The sequence below is a fragment of the Rhinolophus ferrumequinum genome, chromosome 11 (assembly GCF_004115265.2).
Source record: "Rhinolophus ferrumequinum isolate MPI-CBG mRhiFer1 chromosome 11, mRhiFer1_v1.p, whole genome shotgun sequence".
NCBI classification, from domain to species: domain Eukaryota; kingdom Metazoa; phylum Chordata; class Mammalia; order Chiroptera; family Rhinolophidae; genus Rhinolophus; species Rhinolophus ferrumequinum.
The window spans coordinates 79,924,793-79,946,111 of NC_046294.1; the positions used below are offsets into that span (position 1 = coordinate 79,924,793).

The 21,319-nt window shown below is 34.3% G+C and overlaps 1 protein-coding gene across 3 annotated transcripts in view; it reads left to right on the forward strand.

Annotated features, from left to right (window-relative positions):
* Nucleotides 1-21,304, forward strand: part of HOATZ (HOATZ cilia and flagella associated protein) — a 33,080-nt gene extending 11,776 nt beyond the window's left edge. For 2 of the 3 annotated variants that reach the window (XM_033120888.1, XM_033120890.1), the window contains 3 exons: nt 18,302-18,361; nt 18,964-19,016; nt 21,019-21,304. In XM_033120888.1, coding sequence (XP_032976779.1) covers nt 18,302-18,361; nt 18,964-19,016; nt 21,019-21,082 — 177 coding nt within the window. In that variant the 3' untranslated portion in view covers nt 21,083-21,304. The remainder of the gene's footprint in view (nt 1-18,301; nt 18,362-18,963; nt 19,017-21,018) is intronic. The other variant, XM_033120889.1, reaches the window with a different exon arrangement.
* Nucleotides 21,305-21,319: the final 15 nt, after the last annotated feature.

Consider the following 21,319-nt stretch of genomic DNA (forward strand, 5'->3'; position numbering starts at 1 on the left):
AGAAGTTAAATTATCACTCTTTGCAGATGGCATGATGCTATATATAGAAAACCCTAAAGACTCCACCAAAAAGCTATTAGAAACAATCAATGAATAAAGTAAAGTTGCCGGCTACAAAATCAACATACAAAAGTCCATTGCATTCCTATATACTAACAATGAAATCTCAGAAAAAGAAATAAAAAAAAACCAATTCCTTTTGCAATTGCAGCAAAAAGAATAAAATACCTAGGAATAAACTTAACCAAGGATGTGAGAGACCTATATGCTGAAAACTGTAAGACATTTTTAAAAGAAATTGAAGAAGACACAAAGAAATGGAAAGATATTCCATGCTCATGGATTGGAAGAATCAACATAGTTAAAATGGCCACACCCAAAGCAATTTACAGATTTAATGTAATCCCCATCAAAATCCCAATGGCATTTAAAAAAAAAAATAGAACAAAAAATCATCAGATTTGTTTGGATCCACAAAAGACCCCGAATAGCCAAAGGAATCTGAAGAAAAAAGAACAATACTGGAGGAATCACACTCCCTGACTTTAGCTTGTACTACAGGGCTACAATAATCAAAACAGCATGGTATTGGCAGAGAAACAGACACATAGACCAATGGAATAGAATTGAGAACCCAGAAATAAAACCACATAAATATGGACAGATAATTTTTGACAAAGAAGCAAAAAACATACAATGGAGAAAAGACAGCCTCTTCAATAAATGATGCTGGGAGAATTGGATGGCCACGTGCAAAAGAATGAAACTGGACTGCTATCTATCACCATGTACCACAATTAATTCAAAATGGATCAAAGACTTAAGCATAAGACCTGAAACAATAAACTGCATAGGAGAAAACATAGGTACTAAACTTATGGACCTTGGGTTCAAAGAGCATTTTATGAATTTGACTCCAAAGGCAATGGAAGTAAAAGCTAAAATAAATGAATGGGACTATATGAAACTTAAAAGCTTCTGCACAGCAAAAGAAACCATCGACAAAATAAAGAGGCTATCGACCGAATGGGAGAAGATTTTTGCAAACAGTGCCTCCGATAAGTGGCTAATATCCAAAATATACAAGGAACTCATGAAACTCAACAACAAAAAAACAACCCAATTGAAAAATGGGCAGAGGACCTGAAGAGACATTTCTCCAAAGAGGACATACAAATGGCCAATAGACATATGAAAAAATGCTCAACATCACTAATCATCAGAGAAATGTAAATAAAAACCACAATGAGATATCACCTCACCCCAGTCAGAGTGGCTACCATCAACAAGACAAATAGTAACAAGTGTTGGAGAGGCTGTGGAGAAAAAGGAACCCTCAAACACTGTTGGTGGGAATGCAGACTGGTGCAGCCCCTATGGAAGGCAGTGTGGAGGTTCCTCAAAAAATTATGAATAGAATTACCATATGACCCAGCAATCCCTCTCCTGGGTATCTACCCAAAAAATCTGAAAACATTTATACGTAAAGACACATGTGCTCCAATGTTCATTGCAGCTTTGTTTACGGTGGCCAAGCCATGGAAACAACTAAAATGACCTTCGATAGATGAATGGATAAAGAAGTTGTGGTATATATACACAATGGAATACTATTCAGCGGTAAGAAAAGATGAAATAGGACCATTTGTGATAACATGGATGGATCTTGAGAGTATAATGCTAAGCGGAATAAGTCAGACAGAAAAAGCAGAGAACCATATTATTTCACTGATATGTGGTATATAAACCAAAACCAACAAAAGAACAAGACAAACAAATAAGAAACAAAAACTCATAGACACAGACAATAGTTTAGTGGTTACCAGAGGGTAAGGGGTGTGGGGGATGGGAGATGAGGGTAAGGGGGATCAAATATATGGTGATGGAAGGAGAACTGACTCTGGGTGGTGAACACACAATGGTATTTATAGATGATGTAATACAGAATTGTACACCTGAAATCTATGTAATTTTACTAACAATTGTCACCCCAATAAATTTTTTTAAAAAATCCTCTTTGGTGTCAGCATTGATCAGGATTGGCTTCCCAGACAAAGCTAAATTTTCTCAGTAACAGTGTTATCTGGCTTTGTTTTAATTTTGCTGTCCTGCCCTATTGTAATATTAACAAAGTTCCTTTTTGCTCATAAAACAAATACCATTAGGAAGTGGTGGATTTCTCCTTCACCAACAAAAGATACTTAGTCATTTAAATTCTTTCTTTTCCTAATTTGTCAAAAAATTCAATTGGAATAATCATAAAAACAGACTGTGCATTCATAGTAACAAGCAAATATTTTGGTAGCAAATGATAAAAGATTGTATAAATATGAATTAATCTTTTATATCATCTATAGTACCACTTTGTTTTCAAACTTATTTAATCTTGGGGAATGTTTTCAGTTGACAGATGAGGTTCCCCTCTTAATCTTCTTTAGTCACATCTGCAGTCCATGAAAACATACTTGGGAAAAGGAATGAGATTTGGGATCAAATAGCTAAATTCATTGCCCCAGAGTTGGATAAGGCCATCCTTCCAGATGCATCTGTCTTTTTTCCAAAGACCTGTATACTTTATCTCCTATACACATTTACCTTAAGAACAAAATTAAAACCCAAGGTGCAATTGGACAGGGACCCATACTGATTATCTGCTTATAAAACATGGTTGAATGAAACTATTAAATGCAGGATGAAGCAAAAAAAAAAAAAAAAAGGATTATGTATTTTTTAAAATAAATGCAGCACTAACAATTTGATTCCAGTTACTGAAGCCTTATTTTTCAAATTAGTAAGCACCTTAAAAGCAGTAGGGCAAATCAAATAGGATTTATTGAAGAACTGGATTATTCTGTGGATCAAATGACTCAGAAAAGAATCATGACATACCTGAAATCAAAACTATAACTACCTGTTCCCTTTGCCTCTATCAAAGGCAAGATGAAAAATCTGTGGGCAAGCTATATTGGAGCCAGATAATAAAGTTAAACAATTTCTGTATCTATATTTACTTCATCATTTTATCAATTTTTTATGATAAGTATGTCAGTCACATGAAGTGCGGTCAAGAATGCCCTCAGTCCCTGAGTTGATACAGTCATTTGTCTCTTGAGATTTACAGTTCCCCAAGCCACTGTGTTGGTAATATAGTCAATCCTCATTTTTCACGGGCTCCATATTTGCAAATTCACTTTCTGGCTCCAATTTATCTGTAACCCTCAAATTAATTGTCATGGTGCTTTCATGGTCATTGGTGGATGCTCACAGAACAATAAAAAGTTTGAGTTGCCCAACACACATTTTTAGCTGAGGTTGAACAAAGTGATGCTCTGCCGTCTTCTTTCAGCTCTGATACTATGAACAGATTTCCTTTCTGTGGTTTATTTAGTGCCACATTTTTAGCTTTTTAAAAAATGATTTTGCTGTTTAAAAAATAGCCTCCAAGTGCTGAAGTGCTATCTAGTGTTACCAAGAGCAAGAAGTTGTGATGTGCCTTATGGGGAAAATATATACATTAGATAAGCTTTGTTCAGACATGAGTTATAACTCATGGCCATGAGTTCGATATTGATGAATCAACAATGTATTTTAAATAAGGTGTCTTTAAAGATAAACACACATAAAACAAAGTTACATATTGATCCATCAATGAAATGTGACCAAAGGCAGGCAGGAACCTAGGAGCAATGGTTCAGTATTTGCTAATTCAGTGGTCACAGAAACTTTATACACCATAGCTACCACAAATGAGAATTGACTGCACTAAAATTGGTTGAATCATAGTTTAATAATAAAGTCTTTCACTGTCCGCCTGCTGCTATACCTCCTCAGCCTCATTTACCACCATTCCTCTGTAAGTGCAATTCACACTATAGCCATTTTGAACAACTTGTAGTTCCAAGAACCCACCAAGTTGTTTCATACCTCTGTGACATTGCGCGTACATTCCCCTGTCATAGTCTTGACACATAGTACTGTGGTATATTTCTCCTGCAGGTTCTGCATTCCTTAAGGAAAAGGATCATGACTTTTTTGACTTTATAATCACAGGGTCTTGCAAATAGTAGATGATCTTCTAACCTACCAAATAAATGTTTACAAAGAAATAGATGGGTGATTTAACTTATCTCAGCCAGGATCCTGCATGATAGCCCAGTTCCTCAAGCTAGATGGCATATGAGGTACTGATTTAATAGGAGGACAGTTCAAAATAGTATTGACCAAAACTCAGAAGCCTCACAGACTCATCGGTGCTGAGCAGACATGTAGTCAATTGTGCAAAAGGATGTGCAAGCAACAGACAAGAGTGAAAACACAGTCTGTTGGTCTGACAGAAGAAAATCACAGTAGATGAACATTGTATGTTCTTTGAAGGAAGTGATACCAAGAAAAGACAAAAGACAGAAATTTAAGGTCAAGGTGCCAAGGTTCAACAGCATGTAAGAGGAACCGTGACATAGGAATTTGGATACAGGGTCATGAGTGGAAAATAAGACAGTACCACTGTCCCAGAGTAGCTGGGATACTGTACAAGGAAACAAGACAAAGAATTGACATGGGACAAGATAATATTCCATATACCAGAACTTTGGTATGAGAGAGGACTGATTATACATAAGAAAGCAAAGTCCTAGAAGCATATACCCTTCCCCCAAACTACAGTCACATTGCTAAACAATTGTATATTCCCTAGTGCCATAACCAGAAAATTACTTTAGAGTCATCGGTATACAAGAGAAACAAATTGACAAACTATGGTAATTTGGGGGATTGGGGCAAGCCAAAAAATATTGTTCAAAAATCAATTTACAGTTGATTCCATTGTTGAGATAAGCTCTGTTAAATAACTTTTTTAAAAGGCATATTTTTTCATTGTAACAGTAATTCAGTAATTTATTCAAAAAAACTTAGAAGTTATTTAGGATAGTACAGTAGTCCCTTCTTACCCATGGAAGATGTGTTCTAAGACACCACCCGAAACCACAGATAGGACTGAACCTTATCTATACTGTTTTTTCCTATACATATGTAAATACCTATGATAAAGAGTAATTTATAAATTTGGCACACTAAGAGATTAACAACAATAACTAATAATAAAATAGAACAATAATAACAATATACTGTAATAAAAGTTATGTGAATCTGATCTCTCTCAAAATATTTTATTGTAATGTACTCATCCTTCTTCTTGTGATGATGTGAGGTGATATAATGCCTACGTGATGAGTTAAAATGAGGTGAATGACGTAAGCATTGTGACACTGCATTAGGCTACTATAAGGTTACTTGAACACAAGCACTGCGATATCATGACAGTCAACCTGATAACCCAGATGGCTAAGTGACTAATGGGAGAGTATCGTATACATCATGAGTACACTGGACAAAGGGATGATTCACATCCCAGGTGGAACAGATTGGGAAGGCACAAGGTTTCATCATGCCACTCAGAAGAGGATGCAATTAAAACTCATGAACAGTTTATTTCTCGGATTTTCCATTTAATACTTTTGGCCCAAAGTTGACCGAAGGTAACTGAAACCATGAAAAGCAAAACCACTAATAAAGGGGGACTACTGTATATCTAAACTTTGAAAGTTTCATTATAAAGGATAACTTTTGAGAGTACTGAATAAGTAAAAACAGAAAGGAGAAAGATTGTGCTAGGGACTGGAGTACAACAATGAACAACAAAAAACATGTTTTAAAGATACGAACTCAGCCCTTACATGAAACTTGCAATCTAATCAGAGAGACAGGTATTTATGAAAGAATTATACACGAAGTTAGACGAACATTTACTAGGGCAATATTGATCTAATCAAGTGAATCAGGGAGGATTTCTGCAAAGATTAAGCTGAGATTAGAAGGAAAAGTGGGCATTAATTAGGCCAGGAGGAGGGAGTGGAAGGAGCATAGGGAAAGCATTCCAGGTAGAACAAACAGCCATGCAAAAACCTTGTGCTTTGTAAAGGCATAGTTCATTTCAGAAGCTGAAAGGGCAGTGCAGTAATGTGAAGGTTAGGCAATTGGAAGGACAATAAGGAGCCATGGAAGGGTTTTAAGTCAGAGGATGACAATATCAGATTTGTTTGAAAAAGTTCAGGACACTTAATATGGAGAATGGATTGAAAGTGGGGAAACCAGAGTGGAGGCCATTGCAATCATCCAGTTGGGAGGTGATGGTGGCTTGGATTAGGAAAAAGTAGATAAATTTGAGACGTATTTAAGAAGTAAACTAGCTAGGACTTGAGGAACTTATTGGATATGGAAGGTGCGACATACCAAGGTATCAAAGATAACTCCTGGTTTTCTGGATTGCTTAACGGGATGGATGGTGCCATTTTTTGAAACAAGGAACATTAAATGAAGGTCAGGTGTTGAGGTTTTTTGGAGGGGAGAAGGGGTTAAAAGTTCAGTTTAGATTTATCCAGTTTGAGGTACCTTTGAGATAAGCAAAGAGAAGCATATTTGAGCTGTCAAGTAAGCCTATGAATATATGGGCTTGAAAAGTATGGGCCAGAGATGAGATAGAGTCATCTGAATGGGGAATCTGCCACCCCCTCCTTCTTACATCCTAATGGGCAAGACAGGAAAGATATATCTGAAAAATGAGGTCAGTCCATTTCACCCATTCATCATATCTATGTAACCGTTAACATGATGAAAACCTTATTTATTTGTTTGCTAAGGACAAGCCTTGATAATTATTGCAGACTGAATCATCAATAGTATATAATTCAATCATATATAGAAGTATCCTTCAAATATCTATATTTAATTTAAAATGTAATGTTTATTTTATGCTCATATTTTTTCAACATTAAAATTTAAATCTCACTGCTCTTTTTAAAAAATGTTCCTTTAGAACAGCATTAAAGCAGTTTTTAAAAATCACTTACACTTTTACTTTCATGCATTTGTTCTGTGTAAGTATTTTAAAACAAGAGCTATGCTCTTCAGGTAATTATTATTGGTTTTCCATTAATATCTATGTAACAGAACTAAGAAAAAAATGTATAACATAATCAAGAAAATACACATTTTTCTCCTTCAAAACAGATAAATTCATATTTCATTGAAACCTACATTTAAGAAAAAAATATATCAACTCCCTCTTATGTAATGACTGATATGTTTTTCTCATTTTAGTAAGCTGTCATTTTTTAAATGAAAATTATATATGACAGAGCTGGGAATTGAGCCAGGATCAAGCAATTTCCAGTAGGTATGGAAAGGTGCTTAGATATGCATTTTTTTCCTGCAAGTCAGACTTCTTCCTCCCTCTGATTAATAATCCTCTGGTATCTTTCATCAACTCTCATGGATAACTGCATTAGGTCTACCTTCTAAAACTCAAATTACTGCTGGAGAAAGCCGCTTCACTGATTATTAGTCTGCCTTTTAAAGTGCATAGTAGATCATTTAAGGCCCAACAGTTCTGTATCTTATTGTGGTAGATATACAAAATTTACTACATGGAAATTACAGAATCTACATAGCAGATTTCAATTAATAGACACAGGGAATGATATTAAATTCACAGAGAAAATTCATAGTTGAAGCATTCTGTTATCAGAATCAACAAGCTACAAGGTCCACACTGCCTATTGGAATCAATCTCAAATGTGATACTTTTTCTGAATACATAGTTTTACCTTAAGCCAATAGTAATTCTCACCTTCCTCAAGATTGCATTTGAAACAAAGAATAGAAATGGAACCTATGAAGGATTAAGACTCTGTGTAGAATAAGAACTAAAATTCCCTAGTGATCCTATTGGACATTTAACCCCCAATCAATGGCATAGAATTAAAAATTAAATTCTGGAGCCATAAGAAAAAATTTAGACAATGTTCTCAATCTTTGTGAAACCATAGAACCTTGGTTCTGTTTAGGTAATATTCTAAATTTAGGGTGTAATTCCCATTTTATAGTCAACTTATAATCAAAAATCCTATCATAAATATTTAGTTTACATTAAATAAGATCATAGAAAGCTCATCAATTTACAAGTACCACCATAATTCAACTATTGTTTACCCTTTAAAATGTCTTTTTATTTTTCAGTTACTGTTGATATTCAATATTATATTAGTTTCAGGTGCACAGCATAGTGGTTAGACATTTATATAACTTACGAAATGATCCCCCCAATAAATCTAGTCAGGTGGGTACTAGTCTAGTCTAATACCCACCTGACACCATACACAGTTATTACAATGTCATTGACTGTATTCCCTATGCTACACTTCACATCACCATGAGTATTTTATAACTGCCAATTTGTACTTCTTATCCTTTCATCTTTTTAACCCAGCTCCCAAACGCCCCTCCCATCTGGTAACCATCACTTTGTTCTATCTATAAGTTTGTTACTGCTTTGTTTGTTCATTTATTTTGTTTTTCAGATTCTGCATAGAAGTGAAATCATATGGTATTTGTCTTCCTCTGTTTGACTTATTTCACTTAGCATTATACCCTCCTCTAGGTCCATCCCTGTGGTCACAGATGGTAAGATTTCATTCTATTCATGGCCAAGTAATATGCATATATATATAAAAAAGTTTATATATATATATATAAACTTCTTTATTCATTTGTCTATCAATGGACACTTAAGTTGCTTCAATATCTTGGCTATTGTAAATAATGCTGCAGTGAACATAAGGATGCATGTATCTTTTTGAATTAGTGTTTTGGATTTCTTTGGATAAATACCCAGAAGTGGGATTGCTGGGTCATATGACAGTTCTATTTTCAATTTTTTCACGGAACCTCCATACTGTTTTCCGTAATGGTTGCATCAATTTGCAAGACCACCAACAGTGCACATGGGTTCCCTTTACTCCACATCCTGGCTAACATTTGTTGTTTGTTGATTTATTGATGATAGCCATTCTGACAGGTGTGAGTTGATAGCTCATTGTGGTTTTAATTTGCATTTCTCTGATGATTAATGATGTTGAGCATCTCTTCATATGTCTATTGGCCATCTGTATGTCTTCTTTGGAGAAATGTCTTTTCCTGTTCTCCGCCCACTTTTTAATTGAATTATTTGGGTTTTTTATTTAGTGTTAAGTTGTATAATTTCCTTATATATTTTGGGTATTAACCCCTTATTGGATGTATCATTGGCAAATATCTTCTCCCATTGAGTAGGTTGTCTTTTTGTTTTGTTCATGGTTTCCTTGGCTGTGCAAAAACTTTTTAGTTTGATGTAGTCCCATTTGTTTATTTTTCTTTTTGTTTTCCTTGCCTGAAGAGACATATCCAAAAAAATATTACTAAGAGCAATGTCAAAGAGTTTACTGCCTACGTTTTCTTCTAGGAGTTCTATGGTTTTGGATCTTACATTTAAGTCTTTCATCTATTTTTAGTTTATGCTTGTATATGGTGTAAGAAAGTAATCTAGTTTTTTTTTTTGTATGTATCTGTCCAGTTTTCCCAACACCATTTATTGAAGAGACTGTCTTTATCCCATTATATATTCTTGTCTCCTTTGTCATTGATTAATTGACCACATATGAGTAGATGTGGGTTTATTTCTGGGCGCTCTATCCTGTTCCATTGATCTATGTGTCTGTTTTTATACCATTAACATGCTGTTTTGACTATTATAGCCTTGTAATATTGTTTGCTATCAGGTAGCATGACACGTCCAACTTCGTTCTTCTTTCTCAAGATTGCTTTGTCTATTTGGAGTCTTTTGTGGTTCCATGTAAATTTTAGGATTATTTGTTCTAGATCTGTGAAAAATGCCATTGGTGTTTTGATAGGGATTGCACTGAATCTATAGATTGTTTTGGGTAGTATGGAATTTTAACAATGTTAAGTCTGCCTATCCATTAGCACAGAATATGCTTCCAGTTATTTGTATCTTCTTCCATTTCTTTGTTCAATGTCTTGTAGTTTTCTGAGTACAAGTCTTTCACCTCCCTGGTTAAATTTATTCCTATGTTTTTTTTGGTTGGTTGATTTTTGATGCAATTGTAAACGGGATTGTGTTCTTAATTTCTCTTTCTAATAGTTTGTTATTGGTGTATAAAATGCAAACGATTTCTGAATATTAATTTAATATCCTGCTACTTTACTGAATTCATTTATCAATTTTTATAGTTTTTTTGGTGGAATCTTTAGGGTTCTCTCTATATAGTATCATGTCATCTGCAAATAGACAGTTTTACTTATTCTTTTCCAATTTGGATGACTTTTATTTTTTTCTTGTCTGATTGATGTGGCTAAGACTTCCAATACTATGTTGAATAAAAGTTGTGAAAGTGTACATCTTGCCTTGTTTCTGATCCTAAGGAAAACACTTTTAGCTTTTCACCATGCAGTATGTTAGCTGTGGATTTGTCATATATATATGGCCTTTGTTATGTTGAGGAATATTCCTTCTATTCCTACTTTGCTGACAATTTTTATCATAAATGGATGGGATGCCGGATTTTATCAAATGCTTTTTCTGCATCTATTGATATGATCATATGATTTTTATACTTTATTTTGTTTATGTGGTGTATCACATTAATTGATTAGTCAATATTGAACCAAATATGCATCCCAGAAATAAATCCCACTTGATCATTGTGTATGATCTTTTTAATGTATTGCTGAATTCAGTTTGCTAATATTTTGTTGAGGACTATTCTTTACCCTTTAACCACTTTTTGCAAAGTGCTCCATGATACCATAAAATTAGTAAATTAACTTTGAACTAAATTGACTGTAAACTGGATTAGCTACCACCACTGTGTATTCCATAGCACACATTTTCTACTAGAATACAAATTTTTCTGTGAGAGTAGAGACTGTATTTGTCTTCTTCACTATGGTTAATCCCAATTAATTCTTCATTTTCAGAATGACTATTGAATGAAGAAACTATTCTGTCAATACTTTTGTTTAGGTGTAAGTGTACCAAAATCTCTAGTATGTGTTTGAAGTAGTATAGCCAAAAAAGCATATGGAGTCTAACAGAACTGGGAGGCCAGGTACTAGTTAGTTAATAGTTAAGTGACCCTGAGGAAGGCTGTTAATTTTTATGTGGTTGAGTTCCTTCTATCTGTAAAGAGGTAACAATAATGATATCATATCTACCTCACTGTGTTAAGATTAAATGAGTAATCCCTCACACAGGCCTGACATCCAGCAGTTACTTAATTAAAGTTTGTTTTTATCTTCTCTGTGTTCCCTCTTTTTTTCCACCCATACTGAAAAAATAAAATTTTAGCAAGTACAAAACAAGCTTTAGTATTAGATGAAATGTTTTGACCAAATTGGTAAATCTCAAAGGGTGGTGAGTACATTACTAAAGGCACGGTCACCCAAGTATCCACATCCTGATTAAAAGACAGGATCAAGATTGACTTGCTCATACTGTTAAAGAGACTCTCATGATATCTTCCCTTATTCTTCTTTATTTATGAACTGCAAAAATAAAAATTAACACTGAAAATATATTTTGAAATTTCAACTATGGAGCAAAAATGTGTGGGCAAAGTTAATTTAACCCTTGCAGGTAAATAAAAAGTAATGGAATTTATCATAATGCCTCTCTCTACAAGTGTAGATTAAGAAGTGAATGTCATAATGATTCTGAAGGTCTGGATCAGTGGTTCTCAACCAGAACCCTATCAAAAATCAAGTGTCAAAGGAATATTTTCAACTACACACACCCTTTGCAACAGTTTTTGGAAACCTAGAAAAAGATTCTAGTATAGACACTAACTTACTGAAGCCAAGGCACTATTAGAAGGGGTAAATCGTACAGCAAGTAGACCCAAGTAAACACAGTTGATAAGCTAAATGGTGACTAAAATTAGTTGAAATGATTAATATGGCCGTAATCTACGTAAGTACCATACGTTTGATTTGCTTATTTGTTTTGATTTTGTGTTTGAGTAAATGGGATGGGCCTGTTTTTTATTTCTTGAAATAATTTGGTAAGTTATTTTTTTCTAGAAAATTGTTTCATTTACATTTTTAAATTTATTGGTGTAAAGGGTTCACAGTGTTTTTTAAACATCTTTTTAATCTCTACCATAGCTCTAGTTATAACCCTTTTCATTTCTAATCATTTGTATCTTTTTTTCTTAAGTAATTATGGCAGAGCATTGTCTAGTTTAAGTCTTTTTCCAAAAACCAACATTTGGCTTTATTATCCTCTATTGTATTTTGGGGTTTTATATTATTAGCTATTGATTTTTATTGCTTCTCCCTTCCATTTTGGGTTAGTTATTTCCCTTCTACCTTCTTTCCCTTTTCACTTGTTTCTTAATTTTCTGTTTTATCTCTTTTCTAATCTAATCATTTATAGCTATGAATATCTCTCAAATTACCATTTTAATTGTACCTCATAAGCTATATAGTATTTTTCATTATTATACCATTTTAAGTATTTTTAAATTTCTACTTTGATTTATAATTTGTCTCATGAACTATTTTGAAGTATGCTCTTTAATTTTCAAATGTTAGAAGTCTTCTTAAGTTATCTATTTTTTATTTCTAATTTAATTATATTGAGGTCAGAAACATAGTTCCTATCTTCTACTAAATTAAGTTTAAACAGAGGTATCTTCAATATGATACCATTCAACTGTCCTACCCTTTATACCCCTATTCCCCAAAACACACATTTTATCCTTGTCAAGCCAGGCTTATTGCTATCTTTAAGCACCTTTAAGTTCATTTGTACCTCCATGTCTCCATTTATTTTTAATTGGACTGCTATTTTCTTTTCATCACTGAGCATGCTTTTTGTATTACCGCTATGATCATTAAACTAGCCCACTGCTTCCCTAGCTGCCTTTTTCCCTGTAATGCATTATTTTTAAATCCTTAGAAAATTATTTATTTTGCAACTTCTTTAATTCTTCTAAAGTTTTTATGTTTTAAATTTTTAAACTTATACTAAGATTCAACAATGGATTTGTAGAAATATTATTTCCTTTTATGTGCTTTTTTATTCACATTTTCTGATGTTTGTGCCATAAGCATATATTGCATTTATATTCAATGGTAAGAATAAATATTTTTTATGTAATTTACATTTGAATTAACGTATTTCTCCCAGTGCTTCTTAGTATGTTTTCTTCATGGTTTTTTTGCCCTTCCAGACCACCTGCTCCTCTCACTATATAATAATGTTTTTGAGAACTAGCTACATAGCACGTAAACTGTAAGTCCTTTACTCACATTCTCATTTAATGCTCAGAACAATTCTGTCTGAGAAGCATTATAATTATCTCTATTACAGTTAGGAAGCTGAAGCTGAAACATGTAAGTGACTTATTTAAAGTCACACAGCTAAAATATAGTAAAGACAGTTTGAACCGGGTCTATCTGACAATGGAGCCAAGGTGCTTAACAACTATACCACACTGGTATCAAGAGTTTCTAAATTCTCTAAGTACTGGGATGGTTGCCAAGTAACTAAGCAAAGAGCTGATTTTGGAATCAATGCAATATTGCTCTAAGGTATTCTTAAGATTAAATTCAATAATTCAGCTTTTATACTATAGTCAAGAGAAATTTTCTTTTGGTAATGTAGATAAGTAATCGGAGAAATAAACACTACCAGATGCTATTTTTGATGAATGTTTCACTCAAAAGATTTCAACAATAATACAAGGAAGAAATGCATTTTTCATATGCGAACCAGGTCTTAAGAAGAAAGGACCTTTCTTTTAAAGTCTAGTGTGTATTAAAAGGTTTTTTTATACCTGAAGATTAACTAAGAAGAAAGTTTATAATATACTGGAGAATTTGTGGACAGAGGAATTTGCACTTCATAACTCAGGGCAAATAATATCTTAGATATCTCTTCTTTCTTCCTTCCAACTCTATTCACCAACTCACCCATAGGTCAAAGGTTGAATCATCAGAAATCCTCCATGCCTGTACACAGAAGGTGAGCTATCCATCGTTCTCTTCTTCTTCCCACTCTTCCAAAATTTGAAAGCATTGAAAGAAAAAATTTCTCTCATCATCATCATCACCACATAATATGATAGCTACCATTTATTAAATATGCACCATATGCCATGCATTAGGTTAAGCAACATTTGTATGATTTCCAATTTCACAACAACCTTCTTTATAGATGAGAAATCTAAGATTCAGAGAAGTGGTTCTTAGATTTACCTTAGATCACAAACTTTTAACCTGTGGGTTAGTGATTACAGTTGGAGGGAAGAAAGGAAGAGCCAGGAGGGATAGTTAAGATATTATTTGCCATCAATCACATGGCAGAATTGGGATTCAAATCCAAATGTATTTGACTCCTCGAATCTATGTTTCAAGTTGTTTGGCTCTGAATAGCCAAAAGTAGAGAACTAAGCAATTTAATTGTAGAAGTGACGCTAAAATTCATTATCCTTCTATGACACATTAAATTTATAAATTATCATATCCTAATTTCCTGGAATGAACTTTTATTCCATAATTTATTTTTTCAAGAATAGTATATAAATATAAATAATATAAATAAAATGTATAAGAAATATCCAATATTAAAATATTGTAACTATAAGTTCTGATCCCCTTTTAGTATTATTTTTTAATTTAATATATTAAATGAGTAAAATATCATAAAATTCCACTAATGAACACAACTAAAACACTATAATTAGAAATAAAAATTCTTTTTTTGTTTTGAAATTAACAATTCAATTATTTATCGCTACTAATAAGGTAAATTGTAAGGATTTTCTCTTACCACTGAATTTAGTTATCCTAGCAGAGACTTCTTAGAATAGACAGCATTGTTTTAGTTCTGATGACACAGTTGTTTACAGTAGTTTTATTATTCATTCCCAGGAAACATGTCCAGGAAGCAGAAATCAAATCATATTTGAAAGCTTTGTTTCTGGTATATTATATTATATTATATTATATTATATTATATTATATTATATATTATATTATATTATGAAACTGATTAGACACTAAAAATCATTATAATAAAAAAGAACCTGAAATAAAAATTAAAAATATTTTTTTATTTTATTATTTTAGAATTATCTTGTAACTAAATATTTGTCTATTTTTATATTATTATACAAGCATTATGACAACACAACTTCTATGGCTACCCAATGATTGCACAGAAAATAATCATGTAGTTTTGTTTATAGGGGATTTTAAAAACTAAACTTACACCTGTTTAATTTCATTTTCTAAAACTTTTTTTTTTTTGCTTAGGCTAATAATTGCATATTAGACAATGTAATGATTTCATTTATACATCATGACTCAATTCAATTCAAGAAAAATTCATTGAGTATCATATACAAGGTACGACTGAGCTCTAAGGAAGGATAAAAAGATAAATAAGATTCTGAAAGAGACATAGTAGCAACTATGAGATAAAGCAGGGAAAATAAGATCAATACCGTGATAAAGGTATACTCGTAAAGAGCTATGTAATCACTGTATGGGGGCAATTGACTCTAATTGATTACATGTGTAATGGAAAAGTTGGAAAGAAAACTAACATTGAATACGCACATTGAAAATATCCCAGGTCTTTATCTACAGACATAATTTTATTAAATCCACAGCAAGTTGACAAGTATCGTGAAACTTAGTTTTAAAAATACCTTGAATTTTTTTCTTTCAATAACTCATGTATGATAGCGAATATTCAAGTAAACAGTAGAAATCTTGTCCCAAAATGAGTAAAATAAAAGCTTTGTAGGCTCATAAAAGGCAAGATTAATACGACTTGAACAGAATGATGCAAAGCCAAGGCACCGGTGTACCTGGCCCCGCTGCTGATCACTCCTGGCCCCCAGCACGGGCTCTTCCTCTCATGTGTCTCAGTGGAGCATGCCGAAGGTTTGCAGCTTCTCTCACAGGCATCAGGACTGAAGAATCATCTTGAAGAACAACTTAGCAAGGCAGCACCTTCTTTTGTACACCCTGTTTCCTCTGCCTCAAAAGCTTTCTTCCCCATTCTGTCTTTATTGTTATCTGGTGACTACCACTTTCAAATCTAACCTTGGATATCATCTCCTCTGGGACATCTTCTCTGAGTCCCCCAACAGATACTTATGAAGTGTGATCAAAAATCAAATGGTGAATGTTTAAATAAAATTTATTGCAGTAAAAGACACATTGCTATTAATCCCCTTCAAAATACTCCCCCTTGCTTCGAACACACTTATCCCATTGTTCTTGCCACTTTCTGAAGCAGTTCTGGAAGTCCTCTTTCTTGAGTGTCTTTAGTCGCACTGCCATGGCTGCCTCCATGTCCTGAATCATTTTCACTTTGGGGAAGAGCCAGAAGTCACACGGTGCCAGATCCAGTGAATAAGGTAGATGAGGACACACCGTAATATTTTTATTTGACAGAATTGTCATATACCAGAAGTGATGTGTGACATGGAGCCTTCCCGTTGTGATCACCTTATTCACCGGATCTGGCACCGTGTGACTTTTGGCTCTTCCCCAAAGTCAAAATGATTCAGGACATCAAGGCAGCCATGAAGTGCAACTAAAGACACTCAAGAAAGAGGACTTCCAGAACTGCTTCAGAAAGTGGCAAGAACAATGGGATAAGTGTGTTTGAAGCGAGGGGAAGTATTTTGAGGGGGATTAATGGTAATGTGTCTTTTACTGTAAATTTTTTATTTAAACATTCATTGTATTGTTTGATCACACCTCGTACGTACTCTAGTCTGAATTAAGGATCACTCTTCCATTCTCTAATTGCACTCTATGCTGACCCCATTGTAGCACCTTTAAAACCATTTACTTGTCTTTTTCTCCACAAATCTGCAATCACTTTGCAGGCTGGAATTGTGTTTTTTCAGTCCATTGCACTGTAATGTGAAATTGTAGGTGCTCACTGTGGATTGAAATGTGTCCTTCAAAAAAAAATATATTGAAGTCTTAACCCCCTGTGCCTCAAAATGTGATCTTATTTGGAAACAGAGTCATTGTAGATTACTTAGTTAAGAAGTTAATACTGGAGTAGGGTGGGCCCCTAATCCAATAAGACTGGTGTCCTTATAAGATGGCCATGTAAAGACAGAAACACACAGGAAGAAATCAACGTGACAATGAAGACAGAGATTGGAGTTATACAGCTGCAAACCAAGGAATGCCACAGATTGCTGGCAAGCCACCAGAAACCAGCAGATAGCAAGGAAAGACTCTCCCCTACAGATTTCAGAGGGAGCATGGCCCTACCAACACCTTGATTTTGTACTTCTATCCTCCAGAACTGTGAGACAATAAATATCTGTTGTTTTAATCCTCCAGGTTTATGACACTTTGTTACAGCAGCCCTGGGAAAATATTGCAGTGCTCAATAAATTGGAATGGAAGGATGGATGACTTAGAATTGTTACCTGGCTATGACAAATCTATGTCTACTCTCAGTTATTTCTTTCTTCTAGCCTAATCTAAACAGAGCTTCTTTCATTTTATTTGGCCATTTGAAGCTACACGTTTTATTTTTCAGATTCTTAGGTTTTTCTTTTGTTCTCACCTACTCCAGATACAATTTTCTGCCTGGCTGTCTCCAAAACTGAACATAACTGAATTCTATAAAAAAATTTTTGTACCTATATTTGCCTCTTTTTATATAGTCTATGTCTTGATAAATCTTCATGCCTGCACTAAATTAGTTTTTTACGCTTAGGAAAACTTACCTCAGAATGTGCATGTTTGTTATCTAAGACAGAGGAGAGGTGAAAGAGTAAGGCTGTGTTCCATATGCAAGCTACTGAGGAGAGCCCTGTCGTCGTGGACTTAGGCGGTGGTATGCTGTTTGAGCTTGCTGATTTTGTATCTTGCTACTAACTTAATGACAATTTAGTGTGGCGGTCAATAGCTTGGGCGCCATTGTCTAATATAGCTGGTATTATATCCAGTTCTGCCACTTAATAGGTTGGGTAAGCTATTTAACCTTAGTAAGTTTCAGATTCCTCATCTGTAAAACAGGATAATAGTAGGGTCAGACTTCGGAGTTATTGTAAGAAAATAATGACACAATGTATCTGAAGTTCTTAGCAGAGTCCATATAGTAAAGTCTTAATAAAAGTTAGTTATTGTTAAATGGGAGGGGAAAAAAAACCTTCCGAATTATATTGTAAAACAGCATCCTTTGGAATAAAAACTGGACTGTGTTACAAATGAAAAGTACAAATCTATCACAGGAAAAAAATTTAATTCTGCCAAAAAATACAAGAAGGAAAATGGAAAAAAAAAATTCTACCTTCGATGGACACAAAGCTCTATTAATGAATCAAAAGACTCACCCACTTTTTATTCCCCCTTTAAACAGGCTACAAGGAGAGATGAGATTCTTCAACTCTTAAGAAAACAAAGAGAAGAAAGGATCTCGGTGAGACATAATGAGGCATTTGGATAAGTCTTTCCGGGGCGAGTGAACTGTGGCAAATTCTCAGAGGTTTTATAGATTGACCCCTTAAATCTAGATACCCATGGTCTAGAGCTTTCTGTATACTAAAAGGGCTCAGCCTATAGACATCAGAGAATTTTCCAATCCTTGATAAAAACCAAATATATCTCCAGAATGTGTAGTTCTGCTGGCATAGAAATGAGGTGTTACTGTCAGTGGGCGTATTGTCACATACTATAAATCTGTAGTTTATTAACATGAGCTACTTCAGTGTTAATATTTGTTTTTCAGTGATTGATCTTACTTAGATCATACAAAAACAAATGCTAAATGAAGAGGAACAAACAATAAAAACAATATAGCACCCCGTAAACTTATGAATGTACAAGCTGGCACTCTCCTGAATGAACCCCAAATTCCCTAATCTGGAACACTTCTGACCCCCCACAGTCTCCAGATTTAAGAAGCTAGTCTGTATAAACTCTGTGATAATTTTACCTCAGTTTCTTTTCAAGTAAGTTAATTTTAGTCAGTGCAAGAAGTAAAACATTTCCTTTTTCATTTTTTTGTTTCGTTTCTTTTAGAAAGAACTGGTTTCCCTTCCTTATAAACCTAAGGCCAAAGTACACAAAGCAAAGTAAGTTTACTTCTGTTAAATATTCTCACCTTTCTAGTTCCCCACAAAGAAGCACTTTTTTCTTACTCACTTTTTCCCCTGCCCTCAAATCCTCTAACAACCCACCCTCTGTTTTAGAGATTTCTTGCCTTGAATAAATTTTCTTCTCCTCGTCTACATTAATGTTTGTGGGCCCACTTCCATATCTGGACAATATGCAAGCACAAGTTGGTATAAAAAGGAAAGTAAATCAGCCTTGAATCTCTGTACACATTCTTTCCATCCTGGGTTATTGTATTCACCTGCCACACTCCTCAGCTCTGCTCTTCCCTACACACACCTAGCCCCACCATCTTTAGCAAATCAGCAGGTCTTCTAGATTATCAATTCTGATATCACCAGTGGCATACCTAAGGTTGCTAAATCTAAATTCATGTAGCAAGGGCTTTAGCCTCACAGTGACAGGTTAATAGCCTTATCCCTGGAATAATGTTAGAATGGGACCAGGCACACGGTCCATAAGAGTTTAACCAGCTACCCCTAATAAAATTTTCAAAAATCTGTCCATTTTTGTATTATGACTGAAAACCCATATGGCTGACTCAACATTAATTTGACAAGTATTTATTTGCATACTACCTTAACGAAAGAATAGTTAGAAAGTAATAGAATTTTTATTCTTATCTCATTAGTATTGAGGCTTGCTCCCTTTATCAAATGTTATTAAAGAAAAATGAATGTGTCTATACTAATTTTAATAACTTCTGGAAAAATGGAAAAATCATGTAATCACCTGGCTAAATTGTCTACATAATGCTCAGTAACTTAATTTCGTACTTTTTAGCCAGATGATTAGACATAGCTTCTAAGGGTGGAGCAACAGTAGTCCACCTGAAAGATTTGTTTACCTGATTCAAATAATGGATGAAGAGTGCTACGTGAATAGCATCAACAATGTCTGGATGCTTTGGATTTCTGTGCATATTTTTACAGGAATGATCTGAGTATTTCTGCTATTATGCATGCGGATCCACCTAAGAGTAAAACATTACTTCACAGCTTGCACAGATAATGTCCTTAATGATTTAAATGCTTACCTAATTCCTTTTGTGTATCAGCTTGCCCATTCTCTCTCCTCTTGTCCTGAAGCCTTGACTTTCATCCCATTATACTGTGAGATCTTCTTCCTCTGAGCTTTTTACACAGTTACCATCTGTATCCTTCTTTTTGCAATTGACCAGGCACTACTTTCTGCCCATATTTTATAAGTATTTAATTCTTATTATCTCATGAGTTGTTATTTAACTTTTCACATGGTTTTAACTTGCCAGCTCCAGGAGAAACTAGGTCACCAAAGTGTCTAGCACACTGCCTGCATGTAGGAATTCAGACAATATTTGTAACAAAAAAAATTTATTTCAGAAAGATCATGTAGTTCAGTATTAGCTAATTTAGGAAATGATGTTTTTATAGTGTACACTCATTTATAAACTTTTTCATATTTTGAAATATTTTAGACACAATTGTAAAAACTTTAATTTGCCCTCTCTGTCCTCCCTCCATTCTTTCCTGTCTGCCCCAAACCCCCCTACATACACAGATACACCCTTATCATTCCTTCTCCAACAGATCTTAAGACAATCCAGGTCCCCTTCTGTCAGAAAAAAAGAACTAGAAAGTGTGTATATAATAAGATTTTAGTAGCAATATGTTTATTATCCTCCCCAGGAATATTTGCATTATAAAGAAGGCTGACTAGAAGGAGCACTGGGTAATCCAAAGAAATCAATTACCAATGATGAACTCTCCCACGTTTGACTTTTTGGAGAGTAAAATATATTTAGGGTTAGGCGGTCTTCTCCCATGCCCTTCAAACCACACTCCACAGCACAGACTACTTCTCCATGTAAGTGTATACACTTGGTTGCAAAATCTAATGCATATTCAGAATCCAAGACAGTAAATCTTTATTGGGGAAACTTTCAAAAGTTGTTTTCATGCTACATTGTGTTCACAACTACAGAGTTCTGTGTCTTGGAACTGATTCGTGTTACTGCCAACAGGAAAGTGATTCCAGAGTCAGATAAAGAAGACCAAGAAGAAGTCAAAGGCTTGGATTAATTTGATTGACACATGGTAGAGGATGGTTCACTTAGACCTTCACTTTTGAAACAACCTGCTCTCATAGCAGGATTATTGGAACCACTTAGTTAAAATAGACAAAGAAATAAAAGTGAAATATGCAACACTTCTAGGAATTTTACCCGTTATTGGATACTTGTGTCTATTTTACTTATTGGGTACTACTGAATTTGACGCCACAC